This window comes from Talpa occidentalis, unplaced genomic scaffold (assembly GCF_014898055.3).
Source record: "Talpa occidentalis isolate TD23 unplaced genomic scaffold, MPIMG_talOcc4v2.1 talOcc4.17, whole genome shotgun sequence".
Lineage (NCBI taxonomy): Eukaryota > Metazoa > Chordata > Mammalia > Eulipotyphla > Talpidae > Talpa > Talpa occidentalis.
In genome coordinates, this window is record NW_023601754.1 from 23,746,823 (window position 1) to 23,762,043 (window position 15,221).

The window sequence follows — 15,221 nt, forward strand, 5'->3', positions numbered from 1 at the left end:
AAATCTGGCATGCAGTTTATACTAAAAATATTTGTCAATTCAGACACTAGGTTTTTGTCATACATACTTAATCTTATTTAGATATCATTAAATTTACTGCAGAAAAACTGGAGTTATTTGAAACATTTAAAATGTTTTCTAATAATTGAATTAAGTATCCACTTTTACATTTAAAATTAAAACTAGAAATTCAGTCCTGCAGTTGCAATAACCATATTTTAAGTGCTTAATAACAGGCCACACATGGTTAGTGCCATCTCTGTTGGACAGGACAGATCTAGAAAGAATCCCATATCTGTGAAAATTTAATCTGCCTCCCTGACCCGCCGTATGCTCTAATTTTTTTGTTAGAGAAATAACTTCCTCCAAACTTTCTTTGAGAATACCAATGAGAGGAAATAAGGATTTTAGCCTCCCTGGCTGAAATTTGAAGGAGCTTTTATGAAGCTTTAACTTTCTGGATATTTTTAGTTTTCTACTTTGCTGGGATATACTTAGTTTAAAATTTTTAGACTGCAACTGTGCTGGTATCAACTATTTTAATAGGACTTTCCCATTTGAATGAATTGTTATCAGAAACTGCTGGACGGGACACTTTTTATCCCTCACCAGTACTTGAAAAGTACACAGATTTCTTCAAATGATTTTTATTGTAGCACTGTTACTAATGGCCCAAAGAAAACACACAATTACCTACCAGTATGGGTTTAAAGTTTGCCATACTCATATGGGGGAATGCCTTGTACCTAATAAAGGTAGATCTAGATATACTGACAGCCATCTTTTTATTAGAAAAATATTATAGAGCATTTATATGGTATCATCCCACTGCTTTAATGCATACACTTACATTAAAATTTTCTAAGGCTTGCAAGAAACTTAACAGTGGGATATGAAAAGTGGGTCCTGGGGAGAAGAGGAAATGGTACTTTTCACTTTACAACTTTCTGAGTTATTTGATTTTTTTATGATGAGCATGTATTGCTTTTATAATTAAAAATTAGCAATCCAATGTGAAGTGTGGACCTTGTTTTGACCCTGACTTGAGCAAACCAGCAATAAAAAGATCTTAGAGACGTAATTCTAAATGGTGTATTTGATGTGAAAAAAATTCCATTGATTTTGTGAACATGATAATAGCAGTGTGGTTATAATGTAGATTAAATGACATCAAGAAGAAAAGGGATATATACCTTAATGACTGTGGCAAAATCTTGTTAATTGTTGCATCTGGGTGATCACTATGGGGCTTCATTACACTGTGTGCTTTACTGTGGAATATATTTGAATTTTCATGATAAAATCCTGTAAAAATCAGTTAAGCCATGAGCAACTGCAAAAGAACTGAGCTCTCAAGTCTTTATGAGAATACTGAAACATATGTGCTCACTGATGTTGTAAGTTTTCATCACTAAGAGTGTGAATATATTAAGAATTATAGAAAGAATTCCTCAGGCATTTGGACAAGTTTTCCCCATCACCCAACTAATTTAAGAAATTACCACATATCTACATTCCAGGTTAAAAAAACTGACATCACCTGCTTTTAAGGTATGGGGAGGGGGGAGTCACTAGCAGTAGTTGTATTTATTCTCATGCAATCAACAGTGAAAAGAAAACATTAAGGGTGATAGAAAATATCTGCAAATTAAGATTGTCACAGGCATATGATAAAATGTTTATCATCACTTATCATCAGAGAAATGCATCAAAACCACAATAAAGTACCACCTCACACTGTGAGCATAGCTCATATTAAAAAACAAAAACAAGAAAACTAGAAACAAGTGCTGATGAGGGTGTGACAAAGGAACCCTCTTACACTGCTGGTGGGAATATAGACTGGTCCAGCCCCTATAGAAAGCTGTGTGGTGATTCCTCAAAAGACTAAAAATGGATCTGTCATATGACCCAGTGATTCCACTTCTAAAAATCGACCTAAGGAAAACACTAATTTGAAAGGAAACCTGCATGTTTATTGCAGCACCATTTACAATAGCCAAGATATGGAAACAACTTAAATGTCCCAAAATACGGGGGAAGCAAATATTGTTAAAAAAAAAAAAAAAGACCCAGAATAGATGAATGGATCAAGAAGATGTGGTATATATACGCAATGGAATGCTACTCAGCAATCCTCAAATATAAACTCATGCTTTAATGTCATTTGAGGCAACATGGATGGAGCTTGGAAGGAATTATGCTAAGCAAAGTAAGCCAGGAGAAAGATACTGGATGGTTTCACTTACATGTGAGTATAGAGCAATCAAACAAAGGGTCAAAGACAAACCTTGAAAGTTGACCAGATACGAGGCATCCTGGAGGGGAGGGGTAGAGGCAGTGAGAGGGGAAGGGTGAAAACAGGAGGGGAAGAGCACAGTGGACTATGGGGGAGGACTGTGGGTGTTTTGGTGGTGGGAGAACTATGGTGACCACACATGAGGGGAGAAATCCTATACTGTCTGTAGGGTAAGGAAAAAATATCAGGCTTTTCTGCCCTCCCGCCATTAGGATAGATGAGGGAACCCTGTAGTCCTGAATGCATGCCTCATGGCAGGCACCTGGAGTGGGGACACCTGGGCTGAGACTGAGTTTATAAGGGCGGTGTCGCGGGGACACCAGCAGAAGCCGAGAAGAAGCAGAACGAATGGAAGAGCAGAGAAATAGCGAGAACAGAGCCCAGATAGAGTGAGGATTTGCTGGGGGCTGGGAGGCCTGCCAGCCTCCCGGCCCCCAGCACCCCTGCCTGCCATATGCCTGGTAAATCTAAATAAAAGACCTGCAAAAGCCACTGAGGACTCTGACTCCTCCTTCACCTGGTCTGCTAGATCAGAAAACCTGCACTGTGTCCTTCCTACCGTTACGCTGTCAAAAATCAAGAAGGATGTAAGAAAAAGGTAATTCATTAAAAAGTAATAAAAAGAAAATATCTGCAAATCTTATATTTACAGAGTATATATATTTATTTATCTACACTATATAAAGAACTCCTACAACTTAATCAAGGAAAAGAAAACCAAAATGGTCAAAAAGCAAAATCAACATTTTTTTCATATAAGATATACAAATGGCCAATAAGCACATGAAGTGCTCACTCATTAGGGAAATGCAAATCAAAACCACAATGAGATACCACCTGACACCCATTAGAATGGCTTCTATCAAAAAGCCAGAAAATAACAAATGTTCAGAAAACAAGTGTTGCCCAGGATGTGGAGAACTGGAATCTTGTGCACTGATGGTAGGAATGTATATGATGCAGTCACTAAGGAAAACAGAAAGGTGGTTTTTTAAAAAATTTTAAATAGAATTATCACATATATGACCTACCAATGCCACTTGTGGGTATAAATACAAAAAAAAAAAAAAGAGAAAGTAGGGTCTCCAAGAGATACATACACATGTTCATAGCTGCTTATTCACCACAGCCCAAAAGTGATGGCAACCCCCCAAATGTTCTTTGACAGATGAATGGATAAATAAAATGAAGCATGACCAAATAATGAAATATTATTCAGCCTTAAAAAGGAAGGAAATCTCATTTTATCCTGACAATTTGGTGGTAAAGTTATTATTATAGATGAAAACTGTGGCTTAGCAAGGACAGGTGACTTTCCAAAGTCAACAGCTAGTAAAATGAAGGCCTGGCTTCATTTAAAAAAAGGGGGAGGGGCCTCCCCTGGTGGCACAGCGGTTGAGCGCTGGGCTGCGAAGCAGCCTCTGCAGCCCCGGTTCGATCCTCGGCTGCTGGCGAGGGTCCCACATGGCGCGCAGACCTCTCCTGCCGCGCCCACTGCTCCCCTCAGCAGTATATTTCGTTGTTCTGCCTATTCTGTTCCCTGCTCTGGCTCTGATGAATTCTCTCACCCTCCTGTGCTTCTGACTGTACCCAGTGCTTGTATAAATAAATAAATAAATCTTAAAAAAATAAAAATAAAATAAAAATTAAAAAAAGGGAGAATTCTGACACATGCTACATGGGTGAACCTCAAGGACATTGTGTTAAGTGAAATAAACCCAGTCACAGAAAAGACAAATATTGGGTTGTTGGAAAAGTCATGAAAAACATAGAAAAAATATCATGACATTTCTGACAATCTAACACATGGGAGAGTAGACGCTGTTATTGAAAATAACAACTGGCCCCGAATGGAGTCACTTATGTGATAAGCCTCATGTCACCAAACTGAGACTCCTAGTACTTCACTTAGTTTCCTAGGAGTGTAACCTTTTTATTTTTTTTAAAGATTTATTTATTTATTCAAGAGCTGGGGTACAGGCCAGAGGTGCAGGAGGGTGAGAGGATTCACCAGAGACAGAGTGGGGGGCAGAACAGGCAGATTGACTGAAATACACTGCTGAGAGCTGCAGCGGGCAAGGCAGGAGAGGTCTGCTGCGCCATGTGGGTAGCTCCTAGGGGGACTTGATGAAGGACAAGAATAGAAAAACTGGAAAGGAGGCCTCACAAGACTAAAACCTGACTCACACAAGGAGGTGAGGGGCGAGGGGAATAATATGACCATTAACCCAGCTGTAGAGGTCGTGACCCTCAGGCACCAGTGCCTTATCACAAGGCATGAGACCCAAGCAGGGTCAGACTGCTATAGGGAGTGGAGTGCAGGCCTAAGGTAAAGATACAGAGATTGGGCCCACCCTGGATTCTGTGGTCCCTTTCTAGTGTTGCCTGTTATCCAACATCAGCAACAAGCAGCCACTCCACAGAGGAGTGACCCTCCCAAAGAGAAAAGGACTGTATCAGTGCAGTCTCTGCACAGGCTCGGGGCAGCACTCCCGCTGCCCACCTGTGACTATGCAGGTGCTTCCTCTCAACAACTCTCTCCCTCCTCAGGGCAGCAGCCTCCTGCCTGCCCGTGACCTGTACCTGCCGGGGCTTCTCCTCACTGACCTCCCTCAGCGGAGGCAGCTCTCCTCAAGGCCACCCGCCTGCGACCATGCAGGCCTCTCTCAGCAAACCTGTCCCTTTCCCTAATAAACCTGCTCTTTAAATATAACTAACATCTCTGTCTCATGGAGAAACTCGCCTGGGAAACTCGCCGCGGGCTGCTGAAATGGGAGCTCTGGTGACACCTTTCTCAGAGTGAACCCAAGGACCCCACAACTCCACAAAACGACATCAGACTGAAATTGAACCCATGCTGCAGATGCCGTGGACAGTTACCCAGCACTGTGCTCAACCCGCTGCGCCACCTGGGAGGCCCTCCTAGGAATTAATCTTAAACCAGTCCCTTAGCAATCACCTTATCAGCACTAGTGCAGTCATTGGCCTGAAAGACCACTGCCTTCCCCAAAAGGAAGGTGTAGGGTAAGGAAAAATGTCAGGCTTTTCCGCCCTCCCGCCATCAGGATAGATGATGGATCCTTGCGGTCCTGAATGCATGCCTGATGGCGGGCACCTGGAGTAGGGTGTGGGCATAGGTAGATGGGATTCACCTGGGCTAAGACTGGGCTTTTAAAGGCCGCATCATGGGGACGCCAGCAGAAGCAGGAGAGCAGAGAAGCAGAGAGAACATGAGAGAAGGCCGGAGAACCCAGATAGAGTGAAGACTTGCTGGGGGCTGGGAGGCCTGCCAGCCTCCCGACCCCCCGGGCTCGCTGCCTGCCGTGTGCCTGGTAAATCCCAATAAAAGCCTGCAAAAGCCACCGAGGGCTCCAGGACTCTCTCCTCCTTTACCCGGTCTGCTGGATCATAGAAAATCTGCTCAGTGGCCTGTCCTGCTGTTACAGGTACATAGTCAAATTCAGAGACAGAAATACAATGGTGGTCGCCAGGGACTGGGGGAGGAATGGCAGTTGTTTGATGGGCTTAATGGTAGTCAATATTGCAAGATGAAGAGTTCTAGAGTTGCCTAACAGTGTGGAAGCACTTAATGCTAAACTGTATACTTTAAAAATTGTTAAAGATGGCAAATTTTGTTACCTGTAAGGATAGATTGCTTTTGACCTGAACCTAGAAATCTAAATCTTGGCACCCAATAAAAACAAATTATGTATCTTAAAATAAATGGGGAGAAGAATCACTCATTTTATTTTTTTTCTATAGAGGCATGTTTTATTTATTTATTTGTTTTGTTTATACATGCACTGGGTACAGTCAGAAGCGCGGGAGGGTGAGAGAATTCACCAGAGCCAGAGCGGGGAGCAGAGCAGGCAGAAGGACTGAAGCACACTGCTGAGGGGAGCAGCGGGCGGCAGGAGAGGTCTGCGCGCCACGTGGGACCCTCACCCGGTGGCCGGGGAGCAGCCTGGGATCAAACCGGCACTGCAGAGGCTGCGGGCAGCTTCGCAACCCAGCGCTCAACCACTGCGCCACCGGGGAGGCCCCACTTATCCATTTTAGATCAAAGTAACGAAAGTTACTGTTTCGTGAATGCCTTCTAAATACCATGTACTTCACAAATATTACCTTTAATCCTCATGAGGTAGATGGTTCCATTTTATGAGGAAACTGATGCTCATTAAGATTTTGAAGTTTCCTGTGGGCATTATTACTGACACTAAATAGCTTTAAAATTTAGAAGCATTTGCTTTATAGCATTCTTTATGGAAATATTTAGATCATGTACTCTTAATTTTAGATAAAATTATGTTTGGCATGATGCCTCACAAGTCCCTAGCAACTTATCTTCCATAAAGACCTTTTCCATAGCTTTAAAATAAGTAGCACTTAGAAAGGCTTCGTTTTTTACTATGTGGATATCAACAAACCTTAGTTACTTCTTGATATTTTAATGTGATGCTAATGTGTATCTCTAGCTATATTCATGTTTCCTCTCTATATGCTAATAATGAAATAGTGATACCATGTACTGTGCTAAATGCTTTACAGTATTAGATACTTTCCAAATTATTCTGAGGTAGAGACTGTTTTCACTTCTACTTATACTTGAGACATAATGAAATTAGTTGCTACAAGTTTAAAGCTATTAAGTGTCTAAGAAGTGTTTTAATTAAGTCCATTAAGTCTGATTGGGAGTTTGTGCTTTAGTGAGCAACATATTTCAGTGCAAAGCAATCTAGGTATTTTTTTCCTGGTAGAGAGCTTTTGGCATAGCAAGGGTTTCCCCAAACTGATGACAAGTGCAACTTGAATGCATACAAAAATAACATTTATTAACTTAAGCTGTCCCATATATTGATTAGTCAACCCAAAAAATTTACACAAAGACTTAAGTAAAACCCACAAAATTCTAATCAGTCTGAATTTTGTTCTCAATAGGACAAGAGACTTTCTTTTGCTTAAAACAAAAAGCAGAATTGCTCCAATTCCATTTAGTAGAAGGATGCAGTTGTGTGGGAAGCCAAGACAATGTCAATGAGGCTCTGTGGCTCATGTAATGAATCTGCTGCCCACATAAGGAAGCTGCCTGCTGCCCAAAACTCAGAACCAGTGCCAGTTTCTTTACTATTAAGGCAATGGTCTTAGGCTCCTTATTATAAAAGTTCAAACAAAATTCCAAAGCCCTTAGATCTTCCTTGAGGTGGCAGACTGGCAGATGCTGATTTGGAGCACATGGCATTGTAGAAGCTGAAATCACTCTGCTGTAGTCTTTTGTGCTTTGGCAGCATTTTCCAAAATTTTCCTTTTCCATTCTTCATAATCCTGTGTCACATTGTCATCTTTTTGTGGTTTATGTGAAGCTTCTACTATCTTCTCAATTTCTGTAAGAAAAATTTCAAGCATGTCAAAATTTTCATGTTTACAAATGAAACTAAAGAAGTACTTTTTAACTTTAAAGTGCCTAATAAGGTAACAGGACATTAGCTACTAAAATAAAAAGTGGAACTAGCAAGTAACACAACAGTTTTCACTCTCCCTTTTAAGATCCAAACACTCCAAGACATCCTGCTATTTTAACACCCATTAAACACTGTCCTTGTTCTTGAGAGGCACTGAACTAAGCACTTTAATTATATTACCTTGTGAACCCTTGCCATAATCCTACAAAGTGCTAGTACAGAACTGGAAATTGAGGATCATAGAAATTAAGCGAATTTCCTAAAATCATGCAGCCAGAAGTGGTTACAGGATCTGAACCCAAGCAGTATGGTTTCAGATGTGTTTTTATTTACACACTTCTATTAACTTCTGTAAATGACTGCCTGGAAATGGTCCTATGAAATGACTGTCAGGATTTATTTAAAATCTGACCCCTGTCAAACAGTCTGCTAAAAAAGCACAGGACTGTTCAGTGCATTAAACCTATTACACACTAATCCCCCTGGCAGTAAAGTTAATGTTTGTCTAGTGTTAGTAACTCCTTACTCTTGACTGGAGGTTCAATCGCTGTCTTTTTTTTCTTTTGAAGTGGAGTAGCTGAATCTTCAGGCTCTCCTTTAAGAAAAAGTTTCATCAAGGTTAATTTTTCTCCTGCTGTCAATTTTTGTATTTGGGCATATTCTGGATCAACAAATAAAAATTAGATACCTTGACCCACCAAATATTAGAATAAGGAGAATGCAAAGGACAGTCCCCTTCTCTTTTTCAGACCTTAGAATCACTTTTATTCTACCTCATATAGATGGAGGCTGGCACATTAGCAAAATATCTAGGGGAGGGAAGGAACCCAACAGAACATTGGTGGAGGATTATTGGGGCACTGGTGGTGGGCAGGGTGTGAAAATAAAAATTTGTAGAGGTTTGAACCTGTAATTCCCAAAGCAGATACAACACGAAAGCCTACTTTCCCTTAATAAACATCTTTTTTTGGGGAAAAATATTTTCAGGAATTGATTCATGGAACCAATTATTTTTTAAAAAGTTAACCTACTTTACTAGAAAAACAAAAAAAAAAAAAAGACTTTCACTGGCAGATCTATATTTTCAAACAACACATTCTTGAAATATTAAGTAATACTCACTGGTGATCTTCTCTAATTGTTGCCCAATCTTCTCTAATTGTTTACACAGTCGATCAAATATGGGTTTTTTTACACCAGATACGGCTACCATTTTATTTTTATCCACTTTTAACTTTAGAATCCTACAAAAGAATTTGATAAATTATGTTCTTGAAGACCACTGCAGTTATCTCTTCTTACCAGATTATCAGCTTACTTCCTTTATGCCCATTGTTTCTGAACAGCCCCCAATTATCTAGTTTCCCTTTTATTCCAAATATATATTATTAGTTAGAACCATGCAGACTTGCCTTTTAAGCTGTTGTTTATTTGATCGGAGAGTTAAAAGGTGAATTTAACAAAAGGGACACATAAGCATTTGCTATAGTGCTTCATGTCTTTATCTTTCTTAGTAAACCTCAGATGTTACAATTTGCTGACTAACAATCATAGCCTTTCAACTCACTTAAAGCCATGATAATTTTATTTATGCTGTCTGAATGGAAACTACCCACCCCCTCCCCAAAATTCTTCCTAGTAATACTTCATAATAACCACTAATAAAAAATATAAAATAAACTTATTTAGAATAGTTCTACTCAAACCTTGTTTATTGTAATTTGGTGTCAAGTCAGGACCATTTTCTACAACAGTTGTACTCCCTCCCCATATACATATACCTTCTTTGGATTAAAGGGACATTTCATATAAAAGTAAATTAATCATTCCTGGGTATACAGCTAAAAGAGCCAAAGACACCAAATAAGTGACTGGGTAGTGAGAAACCCATTCTTTAATGGCCAAGTACTTTCTGCTTTCTAAGAAATTTTTTTTTTCAGTAAGATAAAACAACTTTAGACAAAGACAACAATTACTAATACTTCCAGGGCAACATTTCAACATACAGAAAACTCTAAATTTTAAGATATAAAGAATCACTGAAATATTTTATACACTATTTGATAAATGTCTGCAATAGGCACTTGAAAATGACAAGCAACCAGTGTTTTAATGACAAACTTAATCATTTATTAGAGGCAGACCCTGAAATCAGAATACTCAACTTATATAAATGGCTGTTACTTGGCAAATGGACTTCTGGAAACACCAGTCCCATGTGTCAGCTATACTAAGGGATAAACTGAGAATCTGGTTACTCAGCCACTATTCCTAGTATCATTTATACAGGAAAATAAACATGCTGAGTTGGAAACAACTAAATTGGAAGTATTTGGGGGGAATGAAAAAATGTATGTAAATGGTGACTTTTCTGTTAAAAGGTGCACTTACTTGCATGCCGAAAGTAGTGCAGCAGTGGTAAAAAGTGGCCTTGACAAGTCAAGATCCACTTGCTGTGTTTGTGGAAGACTGGACTCATAGCTAGGAGAAAGCGGTGGTTGCAGAATTATTTGTCAGAACATATTTCAAAGGAACTGAAGATGCAAATCAGAACTAGAAACCTATTCAAATGCATGGACATGCATTCTATCACTTTCACATGAGTTACTTTTTTAAAAAGATTATTTATACATACATAATTACATGCATGCATGCATACATACATACATACATACAAGCACAGGGTACAGTCAGAAGTGCAGGAGGGTGAGAGAATTCGCCAGAGCCAGAGCGGGGAGCAGAACAGGCAGAAGGACCGAAGTACACCGCTGAGGGGAGCAGTGGGCGCGGCAGGAGAGGTCTGTGCGCCATGTGGGACCCTTGCCGGTGGCTGGGGATTGAACTGGCGCGGCAGAGGCTGCAGGCAGCTTTGCACCCCAGCGCTCAACCGCTGCGCCACCAGGTGAAGCCCATTAGTTATTTTGTTAAGACTGAAAATTACGAGAACATTGGAAAATTTTGCTTTATGCATCAGTCTAAATTTTTAATGAAGGTTCTTTGTGCCTCATACCTTTGCAGTATTTTTGAAGCGATGTTCACTGCTTCTGTACAGCTAAATTGTACAGCCAGGTCTCTTATTCCAATACTTGAATTCAGGCCCAGTAAACACTCAAAAGATTTAAGACAGCTCTGATACATCTTCTTGTTCAAACCAGAAAGTTTAATTAAATAAGCCTTTGAAAGGAAAAACATACAAATCATAAAAATCATAAATTCTATATACCAATGCACTTAAACACTTAATAAGTCAACTTTTCAAAATTAATTTTGTGGCATCACTCTACGTCAAGGGTTAGCTTCATTTAGTCAAAAATCAGTAACCACGTCAGACAGTTAAGCACTGCTCTCAAAGAGCTCATACTTTAGAAAGGCAGGATGAGCCTTTTAAAATTTAAAATTAATTGAAAATACAACATAGTGTTACTACAGCCAAACTGTGAAGAAAACATAAAGGAGATGCATACAATGGTCACCATTTTCCTTCCTTCTTTCTTTTTTTTTTAAAAAGTAAAGGTCTAATGTGCAATTCATTGGGAAAAGGAGGAAAGAAGTGGGAGTTGGGTGGGGAGGGTAAGTGTGTGGAGAAGGCAAAAGGAGAGGAGAGGGAAACCAACTTTGCTTGGGAGAGTCAAAGAAACCTTCATAAAGGATGCCGCAGCAAGGCAGGGTCATGTAAGACAAATAGGTGCTTAAAAAGTTGGTGCATTCACAAAGTCAGTCATTAAAGTGGTCTGTTAAGTGTACAGTGTCGTCTGAGGTTAGGGTTAAAGAGAGGCTGTTGATTTTGATGGGGAACCAACCCACTGGGAGCCAACGGTGTTTTAAATGCCACCATTTAAGGAGTGTACTATTGTAGTACAGGTATTGTGTTAAGTGTACATGTAATATATTGTTCAATCCTTAAAATGATCCAGTGAAATGGATATTCTTATATTTACTATATGGATGAGGAAACTGGAGGCTCACAGAGTTAACTCGTGCTGTTAAGATTTGGTCCCAACATGTGACTCTGCCTGATTCCACAGCTTGTGTTCTCAACCACTGTGATACTGGAAGGAAAACATAGTTTCTTTAGGTAGGTACTTTAGAAGGCTGATGTTAGTGGCAGCATACACGATACACTAAAGTAAAAAAAGAAGTGGCCAGGGAGACTATATACAGGTATCCCTTGCTTTCCCAAAGTTTACATTATGCCACTTAGCCTTTACAAAAGACCTACATTAGTACCTGTTTTCAAACTGAAAGAAATGTCACAATGGATGAATTCACTCATGTGGAATATAGAGAAACAAAACAAAGGGACAGACAAAACTCGAAACAAACCCTAGAAATATGGCTGTAGAATTGAGGCTACCACAGGGGGAGGAGAGAGAGGGCAGCACAATGGTGGAAGACCGCCGGTGCTTTGGTGTTGGGCATGGTATGGTAATATACATTTGTAAAGGTATAAACCTGTACCTCTAAATCACAGAGTTTTGTAAATCAACGTTACAATAAAAAGTGAAAAACAAAGAAAAGTGAAGGGAATTTTCACTTTTATAGCAAAAGGTAAAAAGTGAAAATAGGGGCCTCCCTGATGGTGCAAGGGGTTAAGCACCACACTATGAAGCAATCTGCAGCCTCTGCAGTATGAGTTCGATTCTCGGCTGGCCAGGGAGCAACCCACATGGTACGACAGACCTCTCCTGCCTCGCCTGCTGCTCCCCTCAACAGTGTATTTCGTCAGTCTCCTGTTCTGTTCCCCACTCTGTCTCTGGTGAATCCTCTCACCCCCTGAATCTCTGGCCTGTACCCCAGCTCTTGTAAGCATAAATAAATCTTTAAAAAAAAAAAAAAAGTGGAGTGTTCAATATTTATTTTGTAGCCAAGTGTTTTAGAGGCAGCATGCCCACCTAGGAGCTGCGAGAGGGTCACCACGTTTTCCCCAGGAGCTACTTTATATAAGCTGAGTGTTTATCCTGCATTTACTGTATGTTAATGTGACTGTAGGTTTGCTGTATTATTTGTTATGATTTGATAGGTTTGGTTATGAATACTCAAAAATTTTTCCATATGAATTGTTTTTGTTTTATGCCACGTCAGGTTACAAAAGGTTTCACTGGAACACTTTAATTTCTGAGAGCTGAGAAAAACTGCAGTAAAGAGTAAAGAAAATGTTGCAATTTTTTTTCCCTTTAACTTGAGAAAATGGTTCTATAGTTCATTGAAAACAATGACATGAGCTCAGTCAGCAAAATTGGAAAGAGTTTAGAACAGGGTCTAGTCCAAGTAGAAATTGCAATGTACAATTAAGCTTCAGTGTTACACTGGATTATTCAGACATTCAATGAAACCTACTCACCCTGTCTAAGGGGCAGGTCATACAGGAAGCCGCAAGGTCCAGACACATGACTGCATTGCTGGTTTCCGTGGTATGTGCTGACAGGCCAACACACTTCACGTGGGATAGTCGCAAGTATTCCTCTGCTTTCCTGGTTATAAGAGGGATAGTGTTTCAGGGCAGCCCCGATATAAAACGGGTTGCCAGGCTGTGGGTCCCCACCCGCGCGCTTAAAGGGACTTAATACTCCACTGCAGGCACACACAAAAGGTTAATAAAAGGTTTATTTACAAGGGAAGGGGAAATAAGGGAATGTACAACTCAGGGAGGAAATAGGGAAATAAAGTCTTAAATGCGTCCTACTCTATCCCCTGACCTGGAAACCCAATGGCACTCTGAGAGCTGGCCGAAGAGCCAAAAGGGCGCCCCCCAAGGCCCAAGTATCTGGTTTTTATACCAAACCTGGCTGCTTAACTCCACCCTCAGGTTCCAGCAACCTTCCCTTTGGTGTGATGGGATTTGTCTTTCCCAATGTCCTGATGGCTTCAGTCTGGAGTCCACAAAGCCTGTATGGAGTTTGCTCAGGACATCCTTTCCCCCTAACAATAGGATCACTAGAACTCTTTCCCAGAACTTTGCCAAACAATGAACACAACCTGATGCTCTTCATTCTGAGCCCACCTTCTACGCAAGCTTATTTACAGCTAAGATGGACACTCACATCCTTGGGGGGAGCTGGGGGAGGTTCTGTAAGACAGAACCTGCCCTATTGTAACAGGGTGGTCCCCAGGAAAGGGGGAGGTTCCAGGTTCCCTGTCCCACCCAAATGCAGGGTGGAGCTGAGCAGGGAGAGAGGAAGCTGCAGAGGAGACTGAGAAGGAAGGAAGGAAAGAAGGAAGCAGGATGGAGCCAGGAGACCTGGAGGAGGCACATGGAGCAGAGAGACACGTGAAGAAACTGCGCTTGTCTTTTGTTCGTGGACGGGGTGACACAGATGTGGGTGAGACCCGAGGGGAGGTGACAATGGCAGCTTTTATCTTGATGTTGATTTTGCTCTTTTCCTTCCGGGCTTGTCTGGTTGTTTCTGACCCTTTGCTGTGGGTCCCCACTGGAAGATGCTTTAGACTTGTGGCAGGCTTTGGGGCCTTGTTCTGGGCCGATCCCATCTGGGTGGAGTTTTACCCACGAGGGCACAGGTAACTTTGGGTGCTTGATTTAGAAACTGGATTCTTTGCCTTTCCTGTATTGTTTCCTAGTTGTATCAAAGTCTCATATGTTTTGTGTTGATGCGGCGGATGGCAGAACCCATTTAGAGCAGGCAGGTTGGCGGGGTCTGGGCTGCCCCTCTCCCTGCCCTGTATTGTAATTAACACTCTGACTACAGACACGACTGTATTCAAGTACTGTCAGGCAAAAGTGAGTTCCGGGGTGCCCCCTCCCTGCCCTATAACCCTACACCCGACAGAACTAGCTGCTCCAGGGACCCCCACCAGCCCCGCGGGAGCCCCTCACACCAGCCCGCAGCGCCGAGTTCCCCTCCCGGGCGGGCCTGCTCTCGCCCGGCTCCAGAGACCCCTCTCCCTCCCGCGTCGCAGGCCGCGCGCGCCTCGCCTGAGGAGGGTCCAGGGCCGCCGGGGCTGGCGTGGCCGCACTCACCTCAGCACACCGGGCTCTGCGACGCCCAGACGCTGGGCTAAAGGCCGGATCAGCCCGGACTCCATGGCGACCTCAGCCTCCACGAACCGCTGCGACGCTACAAAATGCGCGCGCAGACTCCCCCCCGGCCAATCAGGACTAGGTCCCACCCCCCGGCTGCATTCGGATTGGTGGAGACAGGACGTTGCGGCGTCCTACAAACCAAGCCTGTTATTTTTTATGCGCACGCGCATCACGAACGCAAGCGCCTACCAAGCGACCTACAAAGGGCTACTTCTTTTTATTCCTCCCTCACATACAAACTAGTCAAGCGCCGCCGTTCCCCTCGGCTGTCTCTCCCGCGTCCCAGAGATTCCCGTTACTCCGCGCGTCCCGGCCTCTCTCTCACACTGTGAGCCCGGCTGACGCCCAGATCCATCAGCCCCGCGAGAGGGGCGACGGCCAATAAACACGCGAGACTTGGTTCCTAGAAACCGGCCAATCCGGA

General features: G+C 42.1%; 1 protein-coding gene across 2 annotated transcripts; it reads right to left on the reverse strand.

The window, feature by feature from the left end:
• Nucleotides 1-6,325: 6,325 nt before the first annotated feature.
• ORC6 (origin recognition complex subunit 6) lies at nucleotides 6,326-15,183 on the reverse strand. Of its 2 annotated transcripts, XM_037516334.2 has the most exons (7): nucleotides 14,735-15,183; nucleotides 13,100-13,229; nucleotides 10,769-10,932; nucleotides 10,150-10,239; nucleotides 8,881-9,002; nucleotides 8,285-8,353; nucleotides 6,328-7,680 (listed from the first exon to the last, which is right to left on the reverse strand). In XM_037516334.2, the coding sequence occupies exons 1-7, from the start codon at nucleotides 14,797-14,799 to the stop codon at nucleotides 7,553-7,555; spliced, it is 768 nt and encodes a 255-aa protein (XP_037372231.1). In that variant the 5' UTR covers nucleotides 14,800-15,183; the 3' UTR covers nucleotides 6,328-7,552. The 2 variants fall into 2 exon arrangements, with proteins under 2 accessions (XP_037372232.1, XP_037372231.1); XM_037516335.2 differs by lacking the exon at nucleotides 10,150-10,239 and having other exon boundaries at nucleotides 6,326-7,680.
• Between the last annotated feature and the right edge of the window lie 38 nt (nucleotides 15,184-15,221).

What these genes read in the sequence shown, in the direction of transcription:
- ORC6 (XM_037516334.2), bottom strand. Translation starts at nt 14,799, where the DNA reads ATGGAGTCCGGGCTGATCCGGCCTTTAGCCCAGCGTCTGGGCGTCGCA. An exon ending in TGACCTGCCCCTTAGACAGG is followed by an intron (nt 10,933 to 13,099) that starts GTGAGTAGGTTT and finishes TTCCTTTCAAAG; the next exon opens with GCTTATTTAATTAAACTTTC. An exon ending in GCACTACTTTCGGCATGCAA is followed by an intron (nt 9,003 to 10,149) that starts GTAAGTGCACCT and finishes ATTCTTTTGTAG; the next exon opens with GATTCTAAAGTTAAAAGTGG.